Source organism: Sander lucioperca, chromosome 7, assembly GCF_008315115.2.
Source record: "Sander lucioperca isolate FBNREF2018 chromosome 7, SLUC_FBN_1.2, whole genome shotgun sequence".
In the NCBI taxonomy this organism is placed as follows: Eukaryota; Metazoa; Chordata; class Actinopteri; order Perciformes; family Percidae; genus Sander; species Sander lucioperca.
In genome coordinates, this window is record NC_050179.1 from 26367262 (window position 1) to 26390877 (window position 23616).

At 44.2% G+C, this 23616-nt stretch overlaps 1 protein-coding gene across 2 annotated transcripts in view; it reads right to left on the reverse strand.

Moving 5' to 3' along the window:
• Nucleotides 1–356: 356 nt before the first annotated feature.
• Nucleotides 357–23616, reverse strand: part of cpne2 (copine II) — a 73143-nt gene continuing 49883 nt past the window's right edge. For both annotated transcript variants that reach the window (XM_031294839.2, XM_036003378.1), the window contains 3 exons: nucleotides 17949–18082; nucleotides 5413–5649; nucleotides 357–843 (listed from right to left, as the gene is read on the reverse strand). In XM_031294839.2, the coding sequence (XP_031150699.1) occupies nucleotides 736–843; nucleotides 5413–5649; nucleotides 17949–18082 (479 nt within the window). In that variant the 3' untranslated portion in view covers nucleotides 357–735. The remainder of the gene's footprint in view (nucleotides 844–5412; nucleotides 5650–17948; nucleotides 18083–23616) is intronic.

Below are 23616 nucleotides of genomic sequence, written 5' to 3' on the forward strand. Positions count from 1 at the left end.
ACAGCTGCCACTAAGGCCTCACCCTCCTCTGGTTCTGTTCTCTTGAATCAAATCAGCAGAGTGGAGTATTAAAACCCACCTCTGAGATGGCCGGTGATTCAAACGTTAACATTAAAACCCTCCCACCCTGACGCCGTAGCAGGGGTGAAGAAATAGTGCTCTGTTCAGGCTCAGTCTGAGCCTCAGTCTGCCACACATGAGCACAAAAGCAAACAGCCTTCATCTAATCTACAGTATTTCAGCTTAGAAGGGACTTAACACCAGGGAGTTGTATCCATCACATGGTATCAATCACAAGACACACATGCAAAAAGCAACAAAAAAGCTACATCCTGATAAATCTGGATATTTTCTCTAAAAAAATAAAATAAAAGGCCAGTGTTTTACCTGCGTATTCATATAGATCCATATCATTGTCAGGCACCTGCCATCACTGTAGACATGCAAGGTTCTTTACACATCATTATTATGGTTCTCAAGCTTTAAGAAACAGAGAAAAAATCACTTCTGATGGATTCACACTGGATACTGACAAAACATTCTCTAACCAGTAACAGCTTTGCAAATATAATGGCAGGGATATCTTCAATATTTGATTTTTTTTTGGTTGTTGTCCACAACTCATGTTTGTTCACAGCTGATATAAACACTTTCCTTCTGTCTTGTTTGCCGTAAACGGGAAGAGAGGCTTTGATGAGCTATTGTACAGCGTGTGGGCTCTCGTCTTTGGCCGTCTCACTTCGGCGTTGTGTTGGTGGGCGGTAGATTCCGCTGTTTAAAGTACTGGGTGACCTGCTGAGGCAGCTCGGCCAGGACCGACTTGGCGAGCGTCTCCTTGGGTGCCTGAGAGAGAAAGGGAGCAAGAGAGCACATTTATTTCTACAAAAACACGGAGCAAAACGAAGGATGAAAAAAGGTAAGATTACTAGTGATTGTGGTCTTATTTCCACACTAGCCCTGGTATCTGCGTTAGAGAGCACATCCTCGGCATCATCCGGCCCGGACCGCGCCTGGGCCGGACCCTTGATCAAGCAATTTTTTTTTTTTTTTATCCATTACTTTATTATCCTATTTGGGTGGGGAGATAGCTATGCCATAATCAGAAATATTATACATATATATATATATATATATATATATATATATATATATATATATATATATAGGCTATATAAAAGTAACAAATGTGTACAAAAGTTAGGCTGCAGTTACAAAATGCAGCACGTGTCATGCGCGGAGTCTCCTCTCGCACGCATCACACCGGGAGCTTGAAGATGTAAAGAAAAAAAGAAAAACAGGAGAATTAACTTTGAGCAAGTGTGGAGGAAAGTCGGAGGTATGGAAGCAGTTTAAACAAGTCGTGGGCAGTGACAACAATATGTTGTTCATCATTGTTTCTTTTTTTTTTTTTTTACGTTTCTTCACTCGGATCCACTTGCGATCCGTTCCATTCTAAACAAACAGCGCAGTTTACATGCTTCGTCCTTGTTGTATTATTCTAAACAGATTTCTGCAGTTCAAACAACTCTGAATTGTAGTTGAGAACGTCAATTATAAAGGCCCACGTATTAAAAAATTGTCGGGTTTAAATCGGGCTCGGGCTCATAATTACAGTTAATGTTTCGGGCCGGGCCGGTTCGGGCTTGATTTTTTGGGCCGATCTAAGCTCTAATCTGCGTGTCCAGTGCACCAGTGCATGCTGATGGTTGCATATGGTTGTGGGATGTTTATGGTCACTCCTTTCCGCATATGCTTGTGTACTGTTGGTCTTTTTTTCAGGCCCTTTTATATCCAATGAAAGGAACACATGAAGTTTGAGCCATCCATAATGCCACCGAAGCGGGAGAGAAAGCCTCAAGATAGCTATGGCTCAAGAGAGGAGATCCATGGGGGGCAAAGTAGCTAGATTCGCCAACTGGACACAAGCTGGGGTCTGATCAGCCTCAGCTGGGTCGCCTGGATGAAGGTGTATGATGTTGAAAGACCTGAAACACCCAATGATTCCAGGAACATCACTGAATATGTGAATCATCACTGAAGATGTGTCCAGTAGCATCAGTAGATGTATTTGCACAACATATTGTAATTTGGGTATTGTTTTATGATCAGATTATTTATTTGTACTGTCATTTTTTTTTTAGATTGGAAAAGAGAGCTTGCTCTCAATGGCCCTCCCTGAATGAATAAAGGTTATAATAATAATAATTTTTCCATCTTCCTCTTTATTATGTCTGTTGCTGTCTCTCACCCTCCCACCAATAAACTGGAACGAAGCCAGCAAACGCTGTGTTCCTCCCACCACAGAGGAAGTCAGCTTGCCCACCTCCAGCCCACACACACACACACACACACACACACAAAATATATAAGAATATATAATCATGAAACAAAAATGCAGTCCTGCGTGTATGGATACTCACGTCAAACCTGTTTACATGAGCTGTATGTATGCTCATCAACACACACGGTCCCAGTGTCTCTGTCGAGTCTGAGACAACCAGGCAGCTCTCTCTTCATCAAGCAGAGCCTGTATGTGTGTTGTGTGTGAGCAGCTACAGTCTGAGTGAATAGCACATTCACATTCAGACAGAATGACATCATGTCATAGGTAAAGCCTCTACCGCAGAACTGAGATGGAGTCAAAGTGCCACTGAAAATCACATCAGCAAGTCGAAACGTTAGCTCAAGTGGCATCTCGGCAAATGGTGACTGAAAGACGTCAAACTTCACCTGGGAGCTGTTTGGCTGTTAAACTTTGTGGATGACTCACCAGAAACTCGCATCTATGTAAAGAGACATATTTTGTTCTAACTATTCATGTTTCAACACAGTTCCACTGAGGACATTCCACAGCTGTAAATTAACATAGTCAAGTACTTCACTAGAGTGAAGTTTTTGAAATACTCACTCACAGGGCAAAAGTGTTTTTAATTGCATGACGTGTGCTATTTTATTTTGCATGGTTTTATTTGCATGTTTTAAGTTGGTTGTTTTTATTGTGTAGTTTTTCAACAGTATAGCTTTTTTTCCTATTACCCTTAAACTGCACACCCACCATGGCAGCCAGTAATTAACTCAACGAGCAGCAGGTGTACACACAGGACCATTTAGTAGCAGGTGTGGAGCTCAGCGACAAGAGAGAACCAGAGCACGAGGAGAGAGACAACAGGAGAAACAGAAGGAGAAGAACCCGGTGGCGTGGAGCTCTGACGGGGGACGAGGGACCCGGGAAGCAGCACCACGCCTGCCCGTGGTCCGAGGACCAGGTGCGTGTATTCTCGCATTGCTAGACCTTCCTCCACAGCGCTGCGGAGGAGGGTCTGGCGAGTCCACACAGCATTCCAGGATGGAAGAAAAAAACGTGCTGTGGTTTATTGGCATTTCTTTAAACCAATCACAATCGTCATGGGCAGCGCTAAGCACATGACTGAGCAACAGTGCCGCTGCAAAATAGCAAAGAATTTCTAATAAGGGAAGAAGTTCCACTCTCTCGATACTTCCGGCTTCTGAACTGGTTGCAGTTCCACTCTGGTTCCACTATAGGGCGCTCATGGGCCGAGTGCAGAATGAATGGGACTCTATGGAGCTATACCCTTCAAAATCCACTTTTCTTAGGATATAATATTTTGTCTAGTAATTTGAATGTTGCAATCGAAAGGGGGAGGCAAAGAAAATACACACTGCTGGGTGTTAGACTTTTAGAAGTGGCTTTTTTGTTCTAAAAAGCCTTTTAAAATGTCAATGACGTCATACACATCGTAAGGCCAGAGATACTGCTTTACGGCAAGCTCTGAGTCACTTCCTTTGTTCTCTCGAGGCATCGATAACACAGCTGACAGGTTAGGCTCTCCCTGTCAATACATGTGCCAGAAAGAGGTTTGCTAATGTTTTAAAGACCACGCCGAAATATTCACTCTGACATTCTGGTTCCGCTTCGGATGCTGTCAAGCGGGATCTCTGGTCGTAATCAGTCCTTCACTGACCAATCAGCATTCATTAGCAGAATGCTAGCGTGTTATGGGCAACAACGACTCAACCTGTAAGAAATCGAAAGGACATAAGTACTTGTACATTCAACTTTCGACCTATAATCCATGTTGAAATTGCAAAAACTACAATCAAATCTGAGATTTCTCAATGGCAATCAGGCAAAAGAGACAAATTCATAGAGTCCCATTCATTTTGCACTCGCCTGCGATCACCCCCAGTGGAACTCTGGTGGAACTGCAACCAAATTCGATACAATGGGGCTAAATAGGGAGTGAAAAGGCTTTTCCGACGGGCTTTGAAAATAGCCTCGGGAAGGAACTTGTTCGGTGGAACGTGTACGTTCAAAGGTTGTTTTAGTCTAGCTAGCTGTCTGGATTTACCCTGCAGAGATCTGAGGAGAAGTTAACCATAGTCCTCAGAAATCCACCGGAGTTTAAAATGCCATATGACAAAACACAAAGAAAGCTGAAGGTGACGGACATCCGGCAAAATGTCCGGCGGCACCTGAACAATCCCAGAAATGAAACTTCGTTGATATAGACTAAGGTGCGTGTGGTCAGCGCTGGCTTCTCCCCCTGAAACGTTCCTATGGGCGGGGAGGGGGGCAGCCAGAGCTGACACCTTGGCGGCAGGAGGAAAAGCACAGAGACACAAGGTGCATCTCACTTTTCTTAAATTGCATCCCCGGCTCCTCGACTCACGGCAGTCAGCATCTGAGATTACTGGCCGGTGGAGTTCCCTGGGCGAGTGCTTTGAGGACAATCGGACAAGCTGGGAAGAGTGTAGCGGCATTGGAAGGAGCGCCGCAGGCAAGAGTAGGGGAAGCGACATGGAACAGCAGAGGGGTGTCATTGCGATACAACCCTCTTCAAGCTAAGTACCCTCTCTTCACTTTTCAGCAGATCCCTCCTTTTTAATTAAACCTTTTTACCCATGCTGTTTTTTTTTATAACTGAAGCAGCGTCCTTGTCTCTTAATCCCAGGCTGCAGCCGTTGGCAGGACATGGGATGTCGCCAGAACTATAAATATACCGTATATGAATACATTTACTGTAAAGTTTTAACCTTGGTTTGTGTTTTTTTTAACTCTGCTCACCCCTGATTTTAAGAACCTGTGCAGCCTTTTAACAGACTGCTAGGCTCTTCTCCATTTTTACTTTATTTTATCGTTTTTAATATTTTCAATTTTAATTTGCCACAGTCATACTTTAGTTTATTCATCGGATTTTTGTAGCTGCTAGTTTTTAGGAACAACATTTGGAAGTCAACGACTTAACGTACTTGATACCAATCTACATTCTTAATTGTCCTGTTACAGTCAACGTACAACTTGAAGCAGATCTCTATTCCTTTTCTTTGAGTGCATGCAGGTTGCATGCAGGTTCCATGTCATCCCGCTAGTTTTCTGAGACCAATACTCACATTTCGGAAATCCCTGAAAGGGACGAATTGCACAATGTCCCGAACAGCCTCCTCTCCTGTGTTGGACCTTAAAACGCTGGCGTCTCCATCTAAGAACTCCATGGCAGCGAAGTCTGCGTTGCCCACACCAATAATGATGATAGACATGGGTAGCTTAGATGCCTGTACGATGGCATCACGCGTCTCGTCCATATCGCTGATGACACCGTCCGTTATAATGAGGAGAGTGAAGTACTGCTGCAGAGGGGAAGAGGGATGGTGGAAGGGAAATTATAGAGAGAGAAATGAGGGGAAACAAAACAAGGGAAATGAGAAATCCCGTTTTGTTGTGATGTCACTGCTAAATCTTGAATTTCTTCCAAAGTCACTTGAAAATAAATCTGCATCAAGAACGAAGACTGAGACAATCGGTTACAATCATTATGATTATGCTGTCAATAATGCTAAGCAAAGTGACATAATGTTGTGGAGGCGGACAAGGAGGGCTAGAACAAAGACCGAGACCAGGGAGAAATGGAAAAAAAAAAGGACATTTCAGAGACTGTTAGGTGTGACAGTGAAAAGGAGACAGGAAATAATTTAAGAAGAGGGAGACAGAGAGCTGGACGACACTGCACGACAGAGAAAAATAGAAAACAGAATGAAAGCTTTTCTGCATCGCAGCAAGTTGGACTCCATTCATATAACAGAGCATGCCATCTGTCCCTGGAAAAAAATGGTGGAAGAAAACAAAAAGAATCAAAAGAATCCACAAATGAACAAGGGGAATAGATGATCAACAAATGGTGAATAATTTGCAGTGAATCAGAAGGGAAAGCGTCAGGTCCTGTAGCAGTTGGAATCCATACATGTTGAAGTTTCTTGTTGGATTTTTGGTGTGTATAAAGTGGAAAATAGGTCTGGAGATGGACTGTGCAGACAAATGGCACTCATCCTGTCTCTTATTATTCTTATTTATAAAAAACAAACATACACCAATGATTAAAAAAAAGCAAATAAACTGTGGCGTTAGAAAAGAGCCAAAAACTGGCCACAATAAAAGGCCTCTCTAAAATGTGCAGTTTTACTGTATTGGGGGGGTCTGAAAACCAGTCAGTAAAAAAAAAAAAGAAAAAGAAGTTGCTGGATATTGGCAGGACCTGGAACACGCTGTCGTATACGCCGATCCAGAGCATCCCAAACATGCTCAATGGGTGACATGTCCGGTAAGTATGCTGGCCATGCAAGAACTGGGATGTTTTCAGCTTCCAGGAATTGTGTACAGATCCTTGCAACATGGGGCTGTGCATTATCATTGACATCAGCAAACCTCTCACCCACATGAAGCCATACACCCTCTGCCATCTGCCCTGTACAGTGTAAACCGGGATTCATCCGTGAAGAGAACACCTCTCCAAAGTGCCAGACGCTAGAGGTCGACCGATAGTGGATTTTACCGATACAGATAGCTAGGTTGGGCCGTATTTGCCGATAACCGATGAATCGACCAATAGTATTTAGAATTGATACGGGATAAAAACAAACATGACACTCCAAGTAAAACAGTGCTGAACTTTATTATAAAAATAAAAAAACTGTATTCAACCATGAAAACATGCTAAATGAAATAAATATAAATAAATATTGAAGTCAATAAAAGACATTCATTCAAACTGAAACAAAAAGTAATAAATAACAAATAAAAACAGTTAAACTCAACATGTAACTGTTTAACTGTACAGAAATGCTACACAAGCATGTGTGTTGTCTAAAACAGTTCTCCTACATATTTGGAGTCTTCCAGTGCAAAAATAAACATAATGAGCATTATAATTCATATAAAGGACAAACTATTTACATTTCTTCAAAAAAAATGTATGGCCCAAATGTATGCCAAATCTCAAAACAGTGACGCCATTCTTCTCTGTAGAACGGTTTAGAACGGTAACAGACGATCTCTGACCTGGAGGGATCTATCTTTCCCACTTTATTCTCTTTGTGCTCGCTTGGATGCCCATATAAGGCGTAATATGTGATGGACCTGCCTTCCCATTGGTTGAAAACATAAACAAAGGCATCATGGGAGATTCCCTTGTCGGTAGCACCTACTGTCTATGGGTAGTACGGAGTTAGTGGCAGAAATGACTGAAAACGTGATGAATTATGGACATCAAGTGGATAAATCTTGGATGTAACAGTTTGGATTTAATGCTCAACAACCCCGAAAAAAGGCCCAAGTTCCAGGCTGGATAGAAAATCACCTGTAAAGGCTAGAAAGACACCAAAGACACCCCCGTGACGGCTAACTCGTTAGCTTTTAGCTGCAGCAATCGGTAAGTCTCTACGTTTAACTGTTATTAAATTATCTAAATATGAATCAGAGGTGCCGTTTGGGATCGTGGACGATCCTTTAGGGTTCTGATTCTGACATTTGGGTCGGACTTGCGTTTATTTTTGTCAGTGTTTTAACCGCTTGAGGTAAGTTAGCCTACTACTAATGTTTAGCGTCATCTCAGCCTCAAAAGCAAACATACTGTTGTGCTGTTCTTTCTCTACTAATGTCATTGTCTATTCAACAAGTTAATAACTTTATAATGATATGACAAAATGTACTGTATACATACCTTTTTGCTGTCAATGCTTTAAACGCGCATCTGATGTCAGCCTTCTCCGCACAGCATGTGCTCTCCGCACAGTAACACGTGTCGAAAATAAACAACACGAGGCATCAGTGATAGTTTTTATTTTGCCTCTGCAATGCATGATGCCAGCAGACTCTTCTCAGCTCTTGCGTACTGTGTAATGAATGACAGCGCGTGCTTCTCAGCCGCTTCAGCAACGGACGCAACCAGGAAATTTTTGCCGATAACGATAGTTCCACCAATCAACTATCTGTGCCGATTAATCGGCAAAACCGATGAATTGGTCGACCTCTACCAGATGCCATCGAATGTGAGCATTTGCCCACTGAAGTCGGTTACGACGACGAACTGCAGTCAGGTCGAGACCCCGATGAGGACGACGAGCATGCAGATGAGCTTCCCTGAGACGGTTTCTGACAGTTTGTGCAGAAATTCTTTGGTTAAGCAAACCGATTGTTGCAGCAGCTGTCCGGGTGGCTGGTCTCAGACGATCTTGGAGGTGAAGATGCTGGATATTGAGGTCCTGGGCTGGTGTGGTTACATGTGGTCTACGGTTGTGAGGCCAGTTGGATGTACTGCCAAATTCTCTGAAACGCTTTTGGAGACGGCTTATGGTAGAGAAATGAACATTGAATTCACGGGCAACAGCTCTGGTGGACATTCCTGCAGTCAGCATGCCAATTGCACGTTCCCTCAAAACTTGCGACATCTGTGGCATTGTGCTGTGTGATAAAACTGCACATTTTAGAGAGGCCTGCAACTTTTTTTTTTTTTTTTTTTTTTGAACCCCCCCGGACCATCCCAATACAGTAAAACTGCACATTTTAGAGTGGCCTTTTATTGTGGCCAGCCTAAGTCACACCTGTGCAGTAATCATGCTGTCTAATCAGCATCTTGATATGCCACACCTGTGAGGTGGATGGATTATCTCAGCAAAGGAGAAGTGCTCACTAACACAGATTTAGAGACAGATTTTAGAGAAATAGTTCTTTTGTGTACATAGAAAAAGTCTTAGATCTTTGAGTTCAGCTCATAAAAAATGGGGGCAAAAACAAAAGTGTTGCGTTTATAATTTTGTTGAGTGTATATACACACACCAAAGACATTTAGGTGACAAAACCATCTAAACTCACACAATAAACTCAAAATACAGCTGCTGTGGAGGACAATCATTAGACATGAAACATTTTCAGTGAGGTTACATGTTTAGACAAGCTACTTTGGTTTTTTATTTTTATTATAATTAGATATGAAACATCTAACAATATTAATGACAAACACATCAACCAATTTGAGGTGAAAATTCTACAAAGCTGTGCAATCTAGTCGTAATGCATAAAATACATCCTACCATCTTACTGCGCATACACAAATAAATACAAACAGACAGACACACCTACACACGTGCACGCACGCACACACACACGTGCACGCACGCGCGCGCACACGCATGCACGCACACACTTTTGTGACAATTTTTGGAGCATTAACACAATGATGAAACAAATCAGGTTCCATTCAATGCAAACAGTCAAAACAAACTGGGAAAACCAAAACACAAGAGGCCTGTACTACGGGGTGAGATTAGTGGGTTAGCCAGCTATTTTTGGGCTTAGCTTGGGTTTTCCAGTATCACGAAACAGACTCTTTTATCCTGGGGAAATCACCGTGGTAACATATGCTGTCCTGAGCAAGTTACTAAGTTACTCAGACAGGATTCTGACAGGTACAACTGTAACCGATGTGTTCTTAATATTTGTTATATTTCACCAAAAATCCATCTTTGTTGATATTTTGTTATTTTTCTGTAAAAAATCTGGTTTAGTATGTATTTTTGTTTTGGGGAGCTTTTATTTTGTTAATTGTATTCTGGCGGTGTGTCCGTTGACCTGTTAGTGATGTCACTTCCTGTGTTGTCGAGCTATTCTCCTCAGTAGCAGTACGCTATGCTGAGGAGAGGTAAGACAATCCGAGCGCTCTGGTTCAAAGCGACTTAAAACATGTTAAAACCGCTAAGTAGAAGTTCTTACTATACTTTAACTGTCACTAGCTTTGTTCTTTGTCATGGTGATATTTGTTTGAATGTGTACATACAGTTTTATTGTGTACAGCACTTTATGTGTGAGATGCTAGCTCACTTCTCTCAGGCTAGCTTAATGAAGAGCACACGTGTGGATTCTTATGCGCTGGCTCTTTTCTCCCTCCCATTTAAAGGTGTGCGTGTGGGAACCCTGAGTCGCTGTACTGATGTAATGTGTGTTGTACACAGGTATGTGAGAACTCCCCGTGTTTTTTTGTGACACAAATGTTATTTTTATACGTGTAGTTTTTTGTTTGTTCATGTTTATATTTTACATTTATTAATGAAATATAAAAATTGCCGTTGGTATGTGGGGAAATTGTTTTGATTTTAAAATGAGATTTTGACTATACGATCACATTGAAATGCATTTTGTTATATTATTTTAATAAGAACACTGCACGTGTTACTCAGTAGCAGTACGCTATGCTGAGGAGAGGTGTGCGTGTGGGAACCCTGAGTCGCTGTACTGATGTAATGTGTGTTGTACACAGGTATGCATAATAAACTCCCTGTCCAATTGGCAAAGCAGAAGATGTCTGTCGTCCATTACTACGCAGAGTCAAATTAGAGGAGTGTCAGGCCAGGCCGGCTACACAACAATCTTGAGTTTATAAAAAAAAAAGTAGTAAAAGTAGGAAAGTAGTTTTTATAGACTGAGCTGAGCTGAGAATCACCTCAAAAACTTAAAAATTGGTTGGTTTCATAATTCAGTCAAGACACTTACGCCAAGGAATTGACCATTTATGGCAAAATGGTTATACAGTTAGATTTGGCGGAAAAGGCAAAAAGAGAGCTAATCCCCCAACGCATACAATACATGAACAATAAATCTTAGTTAAATCAACAACATGAACTACCACGTAAGGAGGTTGGGGAGGTGATGGGAGCTGCAGCAGCACACAGCGTAGGCATGAGCGGGATCTATAGAGTAAACCGTGAAAGTGTTGGGTTATAATTACTGCGCTACAAACCTCCATGAATATGATTGGATGTTACTAGCCACATGTCTGTAAGTGTGAATAAGCCAATCATTGTAAAACATACTGATATTGATCATCCAATACAACTGCGACTTCACTTATGCCAAGGAACTGACCATTTATAGCAAAGACACACACAGACACACACACACACACACACACACACACACACACACAGGGAGGGCTCTGAAGCCTATCTCTTTAATGTGCTAACAGCAGCGCTCATTAGAGAATCATTATCACACATACAGACAGGGTCGCTTACACACTGGGACATGCACAAACTGCATTGGCCTGCTGTGTGTGTGTGTGTGTGAGTATGTCGGTAACAGGAGTGTGTTCTTACAAAGTCTGCAGTTGCAGGTTCTCTTGATATCTAAAGGAACAGGAATACTGAGGCAGAGCGGCCGGATCTGTGCAGCCTACAACCTACCCACCCACTTACCCCCACACACACACACACACACAAACACACACACACACACACACACACACACACACACACACACACACACACACACAGAGGGAGGGCTCTGAAGCCTGTCTCTTTAATGTGCTAACAGCAGCGCTCATTAGAGAATCATTATCACACATACAGACAGGGTCGCTTACACACTGGGACACGCACAAACTGCACTGGCCTGCAGCCTGTGTGTGTGTGTGTGTGCGTGTGCATGTGTGTGTGTAAGTATGTCGGTAACAGGAGTGTGTTCTTACACAGACTGCAGTCGCAGGTTCTCTTATTATCTAAAGGAACAGGAATACTGAGGCAGAGCAACAGCCGATCTGTGCAGCCTACAACCTACCCACCCACTTACCCCCACACACACACACACGCACACACACACACACACACACACACACACACACACACACACACACACACACACACACACACACACACACACATCACACACACCAGTCTAACTACTACCCCAGTATGTGGTCCACACTTCTGCTGCAGCTGTCACATCTCATTGTCTGTCACTCCTTCCTATGTTCCACCCCTGTTTGAACTCCCTGTAATATAAAACAAGAAAATGGCCTGCAACCATATCCTTACAGAAACAAAAGGATTCTGGCACACAACACAGACGAGTACAATCCTTTGTGTATTTTGCTCGTGTTTTTGTTCTCCACAGGGTGACAAGATACAATTAGGGACAAAAAGCACCATGGGAGCATAATGATACCCAGCTACTGCACTCTCTCCAGATTTAGGCAGGCAACATGCCACTGGATACATACAAGGCAGGGACATCTACCATTTGTTGAACGTTTGTAGATCTGAAGCTCCTGTGAGGTGTCACACATTTGTAATTTTTTTGGTATGAATGACCCCAGTGGGAACATGATGTTGAGCTTCACGGGTAATGTAACCTGAGTCTTGCTGCCCTGCAGATGTCAGCAACATGTGCGAGATCTCTGATTTTGTGCTTCAAACTCATCTTGTTGAAAATTACATTACATTACATGTCATTTAGCTGACGCTTTATCCAAAGCGACTTACAATTGCTATATATCAGAGGTCGCACGCCTCAGGTGCAACTAGGGGTTAAGTGTCTTGCTCAGGGACACATTAGTTGATGAACCCGGATCTCCCACACCAAAGGCATGTGTCATATCCACTGCGCCATCACCACCCCTGCAGTGTAGTCACGCAATCCAACATGAAAAAATACATTGAAACAGACTGAACCATGGACAGGTTTTTTTTTTAAAGGATAAAATGACTTCTGTTTTTTTTTTTTGCATTGCTAGCTCTGAATTAGAAACATGCAATTGGAAATTAAAATAGATTAACTGGCTTGACATGATTCAAAAACCCTATGAAAAAACGAGGTAGAGATGATGTGACCCTGCCCGGAGGAAGCCCGGGGCCCCCGTCTGGAGCCAGGCCCAGATGGAGGGCCCGTCAGCGAGCGCCTGGTGGCCGGGTTTGCCACGGAGCCCGGTCGGGCACAGCCCGAAAAAGCTACGTGGCACCTCTCTCTCCAACCCATGGGCCCACCACCTGTGGGAGGAACCGCTGGGGTCGGGTGCGCTGCCACATGGGTGGCAGTGAAGGTCAGGGGCCTCGACGGACCGGACCCAGGCAGCAGACGCTGGCTCTGGGGACGTGGAACGTCACCTCTCTGTGGGGGAAGGAACCGGAACTTGTGCGGGAGGTGGAGCGCTACCAGTTGGATCTGGTGGGGCTTACCTCTACGCACAGTCTCGGTTCTGGAACCATACTCCTGGATAGGGGTTGGACTCGTTTCTTCTCCGGAGTTGCCCAGGGTGTGAGGCGCCGGGCGGGTGTGGGGATACTCACAAGCCCCCGGCTGAGCGCCGCTACGTTGGAGTTTACCCCGGTGGACGAGAGGGTCGCCTCCCTACGCCTGCGGGTTGTGGGGGGGAAAACTCTGACTATTGTTTGTGCGTATGCACCAAACAAGAGCTCGGAGTATTCGGCCTTCTTGGAGACCTTGAATGGAGTCCTGCATGGGGCTCCAGTGGGGGACTCCATAGTTCTGCTGGGGGACTTCAACGCGCACGTGGGCAATGATGGAGACACATGGAGAGGCGTGATTGGGAGGAACGGCCTCCCTGATCTAAACCAGAGTGGTTGTTTGTTGTTGGACTTCTGTGCTAGTCATGGATTGTCTATAACGAACACCATGTTCGAACATAGGGATGCTCATAAGTGTACTTGGTACCAGAGCACCCTAGGCCAAAGGTCAATGATCGATTTTATAATCGTTTCATCTGATCTGAGGCCGTATGTTTTGGACACTCGGGTGAAGAGAGGGGCAGAGCTGTCAACTGATCACCATCTGGTGGTGAGTTGGGTCAGAGGGTGGGGGAAGACTCTGGACAGACCTGGTAAACCCAAACGGGTAGTGCGGGTGAACTGGGAACGTCTGGAGGAGGCCCCTGTCCGACAGACTTTCAACTCACACCTCCGGCGGAGCTTTTCGTGCATCCCTGTGGAGGCTGGGGGCATTGAACCCGAGTGGACAATGTTCAAAGTTTCCATTGCTGAAGCTGCGGCGGGGAGCTGTGGTCTTAGGGTCTTAGGTGCCTCAAGGGGCGGCAACCCACGAACACCGTGGTGGACACCGGTGGTCAGGGAAGCCGTCCGACTGAAGAAGGAGTCTTTCTGGGATATGTTATCCCAGGGGACTCCGGAGGCAGTTGCAAGGTACCGAAGGGCCCGAAGGGCTGCAGCCTCTGCCGTGAAAGAGGCAAAGCAGCGGGTGTGGGAGAAGTTCGGAGAAGACATGGAGAAGGACTTTCGGTCGGCACCAAGGTGCTTCTGGAAAACCGTTCGCCACCTCAGGAGGGGGAAGCGGGGAAACATCCAAGCTGTGTACAGTAAGGATGGAACGCTGTTGACCTCAACTGAGGAGGTAATAGGGCGGTGGAAGGAGCACTTTGAGGAACTCCTAAATCCGACTAATACGCCCTCTATGGTAGAGGCAGAGCTGGAGGATGGAGGGATTGTCGTCAATTTCCCTGGTGGAAGTTGCTGAGGTAGTTAAACAACTCCACAGTGGCAAAGCCCCAGGGATTGATGAGATCCGTCCTGAAATGCTTAAAACTCTGGGTGTGGAGGGGTTGTCTTGGTTGACACGCCTCTTCAACATTGCGTGGAAGTCGGGGACGGTGCCTAAGGAGTGGCAGACCGGGGTGGTGGTTCCCCTTTTCAAAAAGGGGGACCAGAGGGTGTGTGCCAATTACAGGGGTATCACACTTCTCAGCCTCCCCGGTAAAGTCTACTCCAAGGTGCTGGAAAGGAGGGTTCGGTCGATAGTCGAACCTCAGGTTGAAGAGGAACAATGCGGATTCCGTCCTGGTCGTGGAACAACGGACCAGGTCTTTACTCTTGCAAGGATCCTGGAGGGAGCCTGGGAGTATGCCCAACCGGTCTACATGTGTTTTGTGGATCTGGAGAAGGCGTATGACCGGGTCCCCCGGGAGATACTGTGGGAGGTGCTGCGGGAGTATGGGGTGAGGGGGTCCCTTCTCAGGGCCATCCAATCTCTGTACGACCAAAGCGAGAGCTGTGTCCGGGTTCTCGGCAGTAAGTCGGACTCGTTTCAGGTGAGGGTTGGCCTCCGCCAGGGCTGCGCTTTGTCACCAATCCTGTTTGTAGTATTTATGGACAGGATATCGAGGCGTAGTCGGGGTGGAGAGGGGTTGCAGTTCGGTGAGCTGGGGATCTCATCGCTGCTTTTTGCGGATGATGTGGTCCTGATGGCATCATCGGCCTGTGACCTTCAGCACTCACTGGATCGGTTCGCAGCCGAGTGTGAAGCGGCTGGGATGAGGATCAGCACCTCTAAATCGGAGGCCATGGTTCTCAGCAGGAAACCGATGGAGTGCTTTCTCCAGGTAGGGAATGAGTCCTTACCCCAAGTGAAGGAGTTCAAGTACCTTGGGGTCTTGTTTGCGAGTGAGGGGACAATGGAGCAGGAGATTGGTCGGAGAATCGGCGCAGCGGGTGCGGTATTACATTCAATTTATCGCACCGTTGTGACGAAAAGAGAGCTGAGCCAGAAGGCAAAGCTCTCGATCTACCGGTCAGTTTTCGTTCCTACCCTCACCTATGGTCATGAAAGCTGGGTCATGACCGAAAGAACGAGATCCAGGGTACAAGCGGCCGAAATGGGTTTCCTCAGGAGGGTGGCTGGCGTCTCCCTTAGAGATAGGGTGAGAAGCTCAGTCATCCGTGAGGAGCTCGGAGTAGAGCCGCTGCTCCTTCGCGTCGAAAGGAGCCAGTTGAGGTGGTTCGGGCATCTGGTAAGGATGCCCCCTGGGCGCCTCCCTAGGGAGGTGTTCCAGGCACGTCCAGCTGGGAGGAGGCCTCGGGGAAGACCCAGGACTAGGTGGAGGGATTATATCTCCAACCTGGCCTGGGAACGCCTCGGGATCCCCCAGTCGGAGTTGGTTAATGTGGCTCGGGAAAGGGAAGTTTGGGGTCCCCTGCTGGAGCTGCTACCCCCGCGACCCGTTACCGGATAAGCGGACGAAGATGGATGACATGATTCTGCTGCTGCACCTGTGGGCCTTACTGGAGTTGAAACCCAGGACCTTAGACAGTGCTAACCACTGCTGCCTCACAGTAAACAAGTCTGTGGCTACAATGCAAATACTTATCTTATTTGGGTCCCCAAGTGACAGATTTAGAAGCTGTGCTAGAGCAGCAGCAGTGATTGCACATGTAGTTGTGGTTTGAATAGTCTCTATGCAGCCAAGACAAATACTGCTCATTTGAGACTTCATTTCAATGAAGGAACAGTAGGAGTGCTGTGCAGAGGGCTTTAATAAAAAAAAGTAGGGTTATCAGTAGGGCTGTCAAAATAAATGCGATAATAACAAGTTAACGCAAATTCCTTTTAACGTCACTATTTTTTTGGACGGGCGATCAACGCACGCACGTTCTATGATTCAGGCCTTGGGCACTACGTAGTTGGGAAAAACAGGAAGCGATGCAGCAGTAACCTTATAATACACCCATGGCAGTAACGTTGTGGATGACTAGTAGAAACCAAAGTGCTCCGTAATAACATCCACTGGATCACTAAATCCGCCTCCGTCTGGCTTGCCGCGGCGGAGTGAAGCGCATCTCCGGTATGTTCTATGAGGCGACCCGCGGTGTGCTGAAGGTGTTCCTGAGGAACGTGATCTGTGATGCCATTACCTAACACTGAACACGCCAAGAGGTTAAACAAACCTCCTTGAGCATAATTGGAGAAAAAAAAAGAACAGGGTTTTTTGAATGGCAAGTTTCAAAGCCCTTCCCTCGACAGGACTTGTCTGCATTTCGATCATGACCTGTGCATACATGGCAGGATTGGCATGACGTGCAGTCAAAAATCAATTTCCCCAGACAATAAAGCCAACTGAATAGACAATGCTTTAATTTTACTTAATTCCCTTAAAGAGGTCCTATCATGTTCAGTTTAAGCAACATATTTGTATTTTTGGGGTCTCCTAAAATAGGTTTACATGCTTTGATGTTCAAAAAAAACATATTTCTCATACTGGCCATTGCTACAGCGCCTCTGTCTGAAAAGCTGTCTGAGCTCCTGCCCCCCCTACTGAAAAGCCCAGTCAGCTCTGATTGGTCAGCTGGCCAATATAATCCAAAAGATTGCTATCAGTATAATCAATTAATACATTATGTAACTAACTACATGGAAAGTAGCACTCACCTCACTCTTTGTTTTTATCTAAGTATCTAAGAATTAGACTAACAACGCTTGTGTTGCAAAATAATACCAAAGTTAATCTAATTATAAATGTATCTACTAACATGTTTCCTGTGAAAAACCAAATGGGTTTTGATACATGAATTTATTAATTTTACTACAGCAGATTTTTTTTATTATACAGGAACAAATTCATAAAAAGTACTACTACATTCTTAGCTGCCATGTTTACTGTAATCATTTTTGCTAAAATGTAGCTGCATTTTATAATCACCTCCTGGCTGAAAAAAAGGTATGGATTATATTATCTCCTGAAACACGTTACTATACAACACACTAAAGGACGGAGGAAACTCCAAAGAGCACAGTAGGGTCTCTTTAAGAAATCTATCACAGATGCTACATGTATATAAGTTTACAGTCTATGTCTGAAAGATGGACATGTGGGCCGTTATGGGCAGGTGTGTTCTGACGGATTTCAATTGATGGCTGGCTGCGTTTAGGAAACTAAAACTGCAATACAGTCCGCATATTTGCAAATGTTTTACATACTGTATTATCCCCTGTTTCTCATCATTCTTGTCTGCAATGTACAGATTCAACAGAAGAATAATTAAAACACGGAAAGTCAGATAAGTAAGATGTTGCCACCTACCGCTGCATTCTCTTGTTGAAGTGCCTGGGCAGCAAAACGTGCTACATGGCTGATGATTGGAGAAAAGTTAGTTGGGCCGTAGAAACGAATGTGAGGGAGACAGGCAGAGTAGGCCTGGGCAATACCCTCTACACCTACACAGAGAGAGAGAAAGAAAGAATTCAAATAACAACAAACCTTAAATTGAAAGATGGGTAAGAGTTGGTGAGGGTAGGAGAGAGACAGCGAAAAGAGGAGGAAAAGAGGTTTGTAATAGGGAGAAAATAACAATGGGCCACGTATATGAAAAAGTGTCTTTTACGCATATCTCCCAGCTGAAGTGAGACATTTTCAACTCAGGGCCAGAAGCTCATGAAAATGATTGTTTCTCATCAGCAGTGCTTTTTCAGACTCCAATCAGCTAAATACAACCAGACAATTAAATGTGTGAATGAGTTTATTTGCTGAACACTTGCCTCAGTCCCCGAAATGTCTTCTCTTTTAAAAGAGTTAGTTTAGGACCCCGAAATTTTAAATGATTGAATGGTTATTAATAAATATGGCTCTCAATCAGTCATCCAAATAATTTCTGTACTTAGCTTTTTAATATCTTCAAATATGTGATCTAGGACCCAAAATACAAAATGTACCCATAATGTTTCTCATGCTAGTATAGCCAGATACAAGTATCAAACCACCTGTTGAAAGACTAGAGAATACAGGAAATGACATGTACTCTGAACCCAGGTTATATTGTCCCAACCACATTTTCAATGTGTCCTACGCCCACGGTTGTCTTTATTCACATCTCAATGTAACAACATTTTCACCTTTACAGTAAAAAACGCAATGGTATAAATAAGATATATAAAACTATGGTACTAGATGACAACAAACAATTATTTAGTGCCAAAATATAATGCTAATCCATTGTTAGGATGGTAGCATATTGCACTTTACATAAAAAGGTTTTAAATGGCAGTTATAGCAGCACTTAGTGACTGCAACCCTCCAAATCAGGTTTTTTTATTTGGCCTGGAATTTTTTATTTTAGAGTGCACTGGAGGCTGAATTGACCTTTCCAACAAAAGATGACCTTACGTAGTTTGTAGAAGAGCAGTTCACCAGCTAACCTCAAAAAAACAAAAACAAAGGCCATTTGTGGAGTTACATGTTATATTAACGACAAGCTGTACATCTATTTTGAAGAAGCACACAGAACTTCATGTTTCATTTGTTTCATTGTCATTTGACCTGTTTTTATTTAGCATAACCTCCAGCCTCTGTCAGGCTAAAATATGGGTTCCACAATTTCCATCTGGGTGTCACAATTGTGCTCCTATTAGTCAGTACTTAAGTTTTTTGCATTTGTCCATAAGCACATTGGCATCCTACACATCTCAAATGCTAATGGTGCGTTAACAAATGCACCATATTTAAAAGGAGTGCTTACGTTGTGGTTCTTTAATACTTTGTGCAACATACTGATGATTTACAAATCATGATGAGTAACCTTTTGACTTGCACCCGTATTTAAACAAGACTAAGAGTCTACAGCAGAGGTATTAGACTCACGGCACCCTCATCGATTTCATGCAGCCCGCCATTTGAGCAACCTCGCTCTTTCTTGTAAAAACACAGCGCACGGCACAAGGTTTGTGCTCATGCAAGTGAGTCGTAGTTCCGACTCCCGGCCACATGTTGTCGATGTTGCAACCGTATTGAAAGCCAAATGGCCAATTTACAGGTGTTTGGGCTAATCACAGACTGATTGACAAGTGCAGCGCCGTCTTTTGTTGATAGGTCAACATATCGTTGTCGAAAGCCAAGAGACAAGTTGATGATGAACACAGACTTTCAGGAGAAGTGGGAGATGGATTATTTTTGTGTTGAGTTTACGGGCAATGCCTATGGCCTAGGGTGACCAGACATCCCGGTTTGACCGGGACAGTCCTGATTTTGAATTGAGTGTCCCGAGTCCCGACAAAAGCCTGTCGGAACGCTAAAATGTCCCGGTTTACACCAACCATTACGACATTGTCCCGGTTGTCAGTGATTACATAGCCGACGTGGTCTTATTATAGCCCGATCATTAACTAACACATGTAGAAAGACTAATAAAGTGTCCAGCGTATGAGTTTAACAATGTGTGTGTGTGTGTCAGTCAATCGTAGCGGTCTGCATAATCTGTGCAGCCAGCGTTACAATGTAGGCTATATTTGTAAACATTGTTGCAATGCCTCTTCTTATCTGTCTTGTTTTAACCAGTCCCTCCAGGTCCGCTGGAAAGTCAGCGGACGAGCGCTGGGTGGAAATGGGGACATTCTAAAACGTGAAAAAGCTTAACGTGGTTTAATGTACCTAAACAACGATCAATGATTAACAAATTTCTCTCTCATATTGCTCTGGTTATGAGGAGCAATATGAGAGAGAAATTTGGTGATCATTGATCGTTGTTTAGGTACATTAAACCACGTTAAGCTTTTTCCTTACAATAGTCTCAATGAAGCAGAAACGCTTAATGTCAGATAACGTCCATAATAATTGGACTTTAGGTTAGATTTTTTGACAGTTTTCAGTGGTTATGAGGAGCAATATGAGAGAGAAATTTGGTGATCACTGATCGTTGTTTAGGTACATTAAACCACATTAAGCTTTTTCATGTTAGGACTTAAATAAAGCCCATGAGAACTGTGGAGAGCCAACCCACAGCCGCTCCGCTGCCCTGCTGAAAATGTGCTTTAATTCTGAAAAATAAAGTTGGTCCCACACAAAACTCACTCAATGTCTTTTAATATTATTTCTTAGATATGTAGGCTACATACCAAGAACATTCATGAATATTAACTGAGATACCCCATTATGTTGTGAGCAGTAGGCCTACGTGTACTGTTGGCAAAATTGTGTCTAATCTGTCTGTGTCTATGTCTGGGCTGGCACATGTTCACGTTAAAAAGCATGTGCGTGCACAAGCACTACGGTCACATGCAAAGTGTCCCGGTTTTAGTTCCGGTAAATCTGGTCACTCTACTATGGCCTCATCTGCAAAGAGAAGATTGCCGTATTGAAGGAATACAAAGTGAAGCAGCATTATTCAACTAAGCATGCACAGGAGTACAGTAAATACCAGGGAGAGGAGAGGAGAGAATGGGCTGCACAGCTAAAGTAAGGGTTATCCATGCAACAAAACCTTTTTCAACAGGTAAACAAGGAAGCCAATGCAGCGGTGAGAGATAGTTTTGTGGTGAGTGGGGTGATTACAAAGCGGTAAAGCCGTTTACTGAAGGCCAGTTTAAAAAAAATGCATGCTAGAAGTTGCAAATATCATGTCCAGAAAAAAAGGCTAACTTCAGCAACATCAGCCTTTCAGACAACACAGTGGATTGCTGAGCTATCAGATTATATTTATGATCAGTTGTGTGACAAAGGCAAATGTTTCAGCACATATTCTGTGGCTCTGGGCGAGAGTACTCACATAAATGATAATGCTCAGCTTGCCATTTCTGTTCGTGGTGTGGACAAGCAGTTTGAAGTGAATTACTTTGTGTGAAAACAATGCAAGGCCGTACCACAGTTAAGGAAGTATTCATGCTGGTTTGTCAAGGAAGTCTCTCCTAGGAATAACAACAGATGGCGCACCATCAATGATCGGGAGGAAAAACGCAGTGGTAACACTTAATTACTTGCAAAATAAACAAGGGGAAAGGAGCAGATAGGGCAATTGCTTTGCACTGCATTATCCATCAGCAGGTACCGTACAGCACCCGCAGTTTGAGAATGTGATGTCTTGTCATTGTCAAATGTATAAATTACATCAGATCCGGGGGCTTACTAGCCTGGTCCTACCAGCCTCTGGTACATTTCATTTGTACAGAGAGTCTGGCCACTCTCCATTGACAAGTGTTAACTTCCTTGAAGGCGGGTACTCTGTTGAAGTTTAAAACTATTGGATCTGCCCAGAGCCACTCTGGTAGCCTGGCTCTGCTCTCCTACGTACTGTCTGGTAGGACCAGGCTAACAAGAGGGGAGACGACAACAACTATCGGCTTAGCATCGCTAGCGTTAGCCTGAGCTAACTTCTTCACCACTAACGGAGCGAGCTGGAAAACCAAACTTTTCCCGAACCGCGTGGGGAGGAGGGCCACAACATCATGGCCACCAACAAAACTCAGCAAAGATTGCTCTTGCTCGGGCTTGAACTTCTGGATATTCGGCAGCGTTGCCAAAATGGACCGCATCTTTCTCCGCCGCCATTACGGGACTCGCCGAAGGTTTCCGAACCTCAACGTCATCGTTCTTAGCCACTCCCTCTGTTCACTGATTGGACCTGTTAAAATTTGATCGGAGAAAACCCAAGAATATACCGCAAACCCAGACGTAGTACTGAAGGAAAATGAGGGAATCGGTGCAGCATATGGCAATGTACTGTACTTCACAGAGGTATGTTGGCTATTATAAATACTGTATATTGGCTGCTATTTACATGTTGAAAAGAAACCTTTCCAGCACCTGCAAACTATTATAGCAAAAACTACCAAAAACAGCCCAAACTTGGTTGGAGCACAATTCACGGCAAAGTCTCTTCAAGTCTGGATGCTTATGATCAGGGCATGAAATTGGCACCCGCCCACCCTCCAAATGCGGGTAACTTTTGTGATTGGCGGGTGAAACTGTCAATCTACCTGCCACATTGGCGGGTAGCCAATGAGAATTGAGTGATTCAGACTCGTAACTATCGGTAAGCAGGGTACACGGTTGCTTACGGGCCTGGTCCAATCAGGGGCCCGCATCACTGGAAGACATTGATTGACAGCCGGGGCCCCCTATCGCATTTTCATTACTCACACAATCCCAGCATCCCACGTGCAGCCACTGACCAAGCAGGAGTGAGAACGGGTCAAATTCATTTCCTAGTTTCTGATATGAAGACGAGACGTGTGTGTGACTCGAACTTCTTATATACAGTCTATGGACTCGAACATCTCACATTTACCAACAAAACGTACAGCGAAAGACCGTGCAAAACATTTCAGACCGTCCTGCCAACCTGTAGACATTTTAACATCAATGTACACTGTAACGTTTTTTCACTCTAAAGTCAGCGCTGCTGTTTCAAATTGTCGGCTCTCTGCAGCGGGCGGAACTGCTCCGTTTCCCCCGCGACTGACGCGCACACACATTCACACATAAACACACACACAGACACACACACAAACACACGCACGCACAGATACACACACAAACGCACACGGTGGATGCAGGAAAAAACGCAGATGAGACGTACAGGATGACCTAAATTGAGGACAGCTACGTTATTGTAAGTGCAATGATAAGTTAAAGTCCAATAAGTACTTTATTAAACCGTATGAATGTGTGTCCCAGGCCAGGATAGGAAATTAACTAACAATGTAAAGATCAACAAGCCACTGACAATGACAGATATGTTCATATTTGATTCATCCAATAAATTATTTTGTGTCTTAAATCCACCAGCCTTTTTCATATTTTACAAACATTTGCAGCATCCTGAGCCTTTTTGGTAAGGTAAAATCTCAGCCCAGAGTAATTAATTAATAGTAATAAGTATTATTCTGCCCAAAACAAGTTTCCTTTTTATTTATTTTTTTATTTTTAAGAACTATACAAAAAACATTCATGTGTTATGGTGCGCATTCACCAGTGTTTTGTT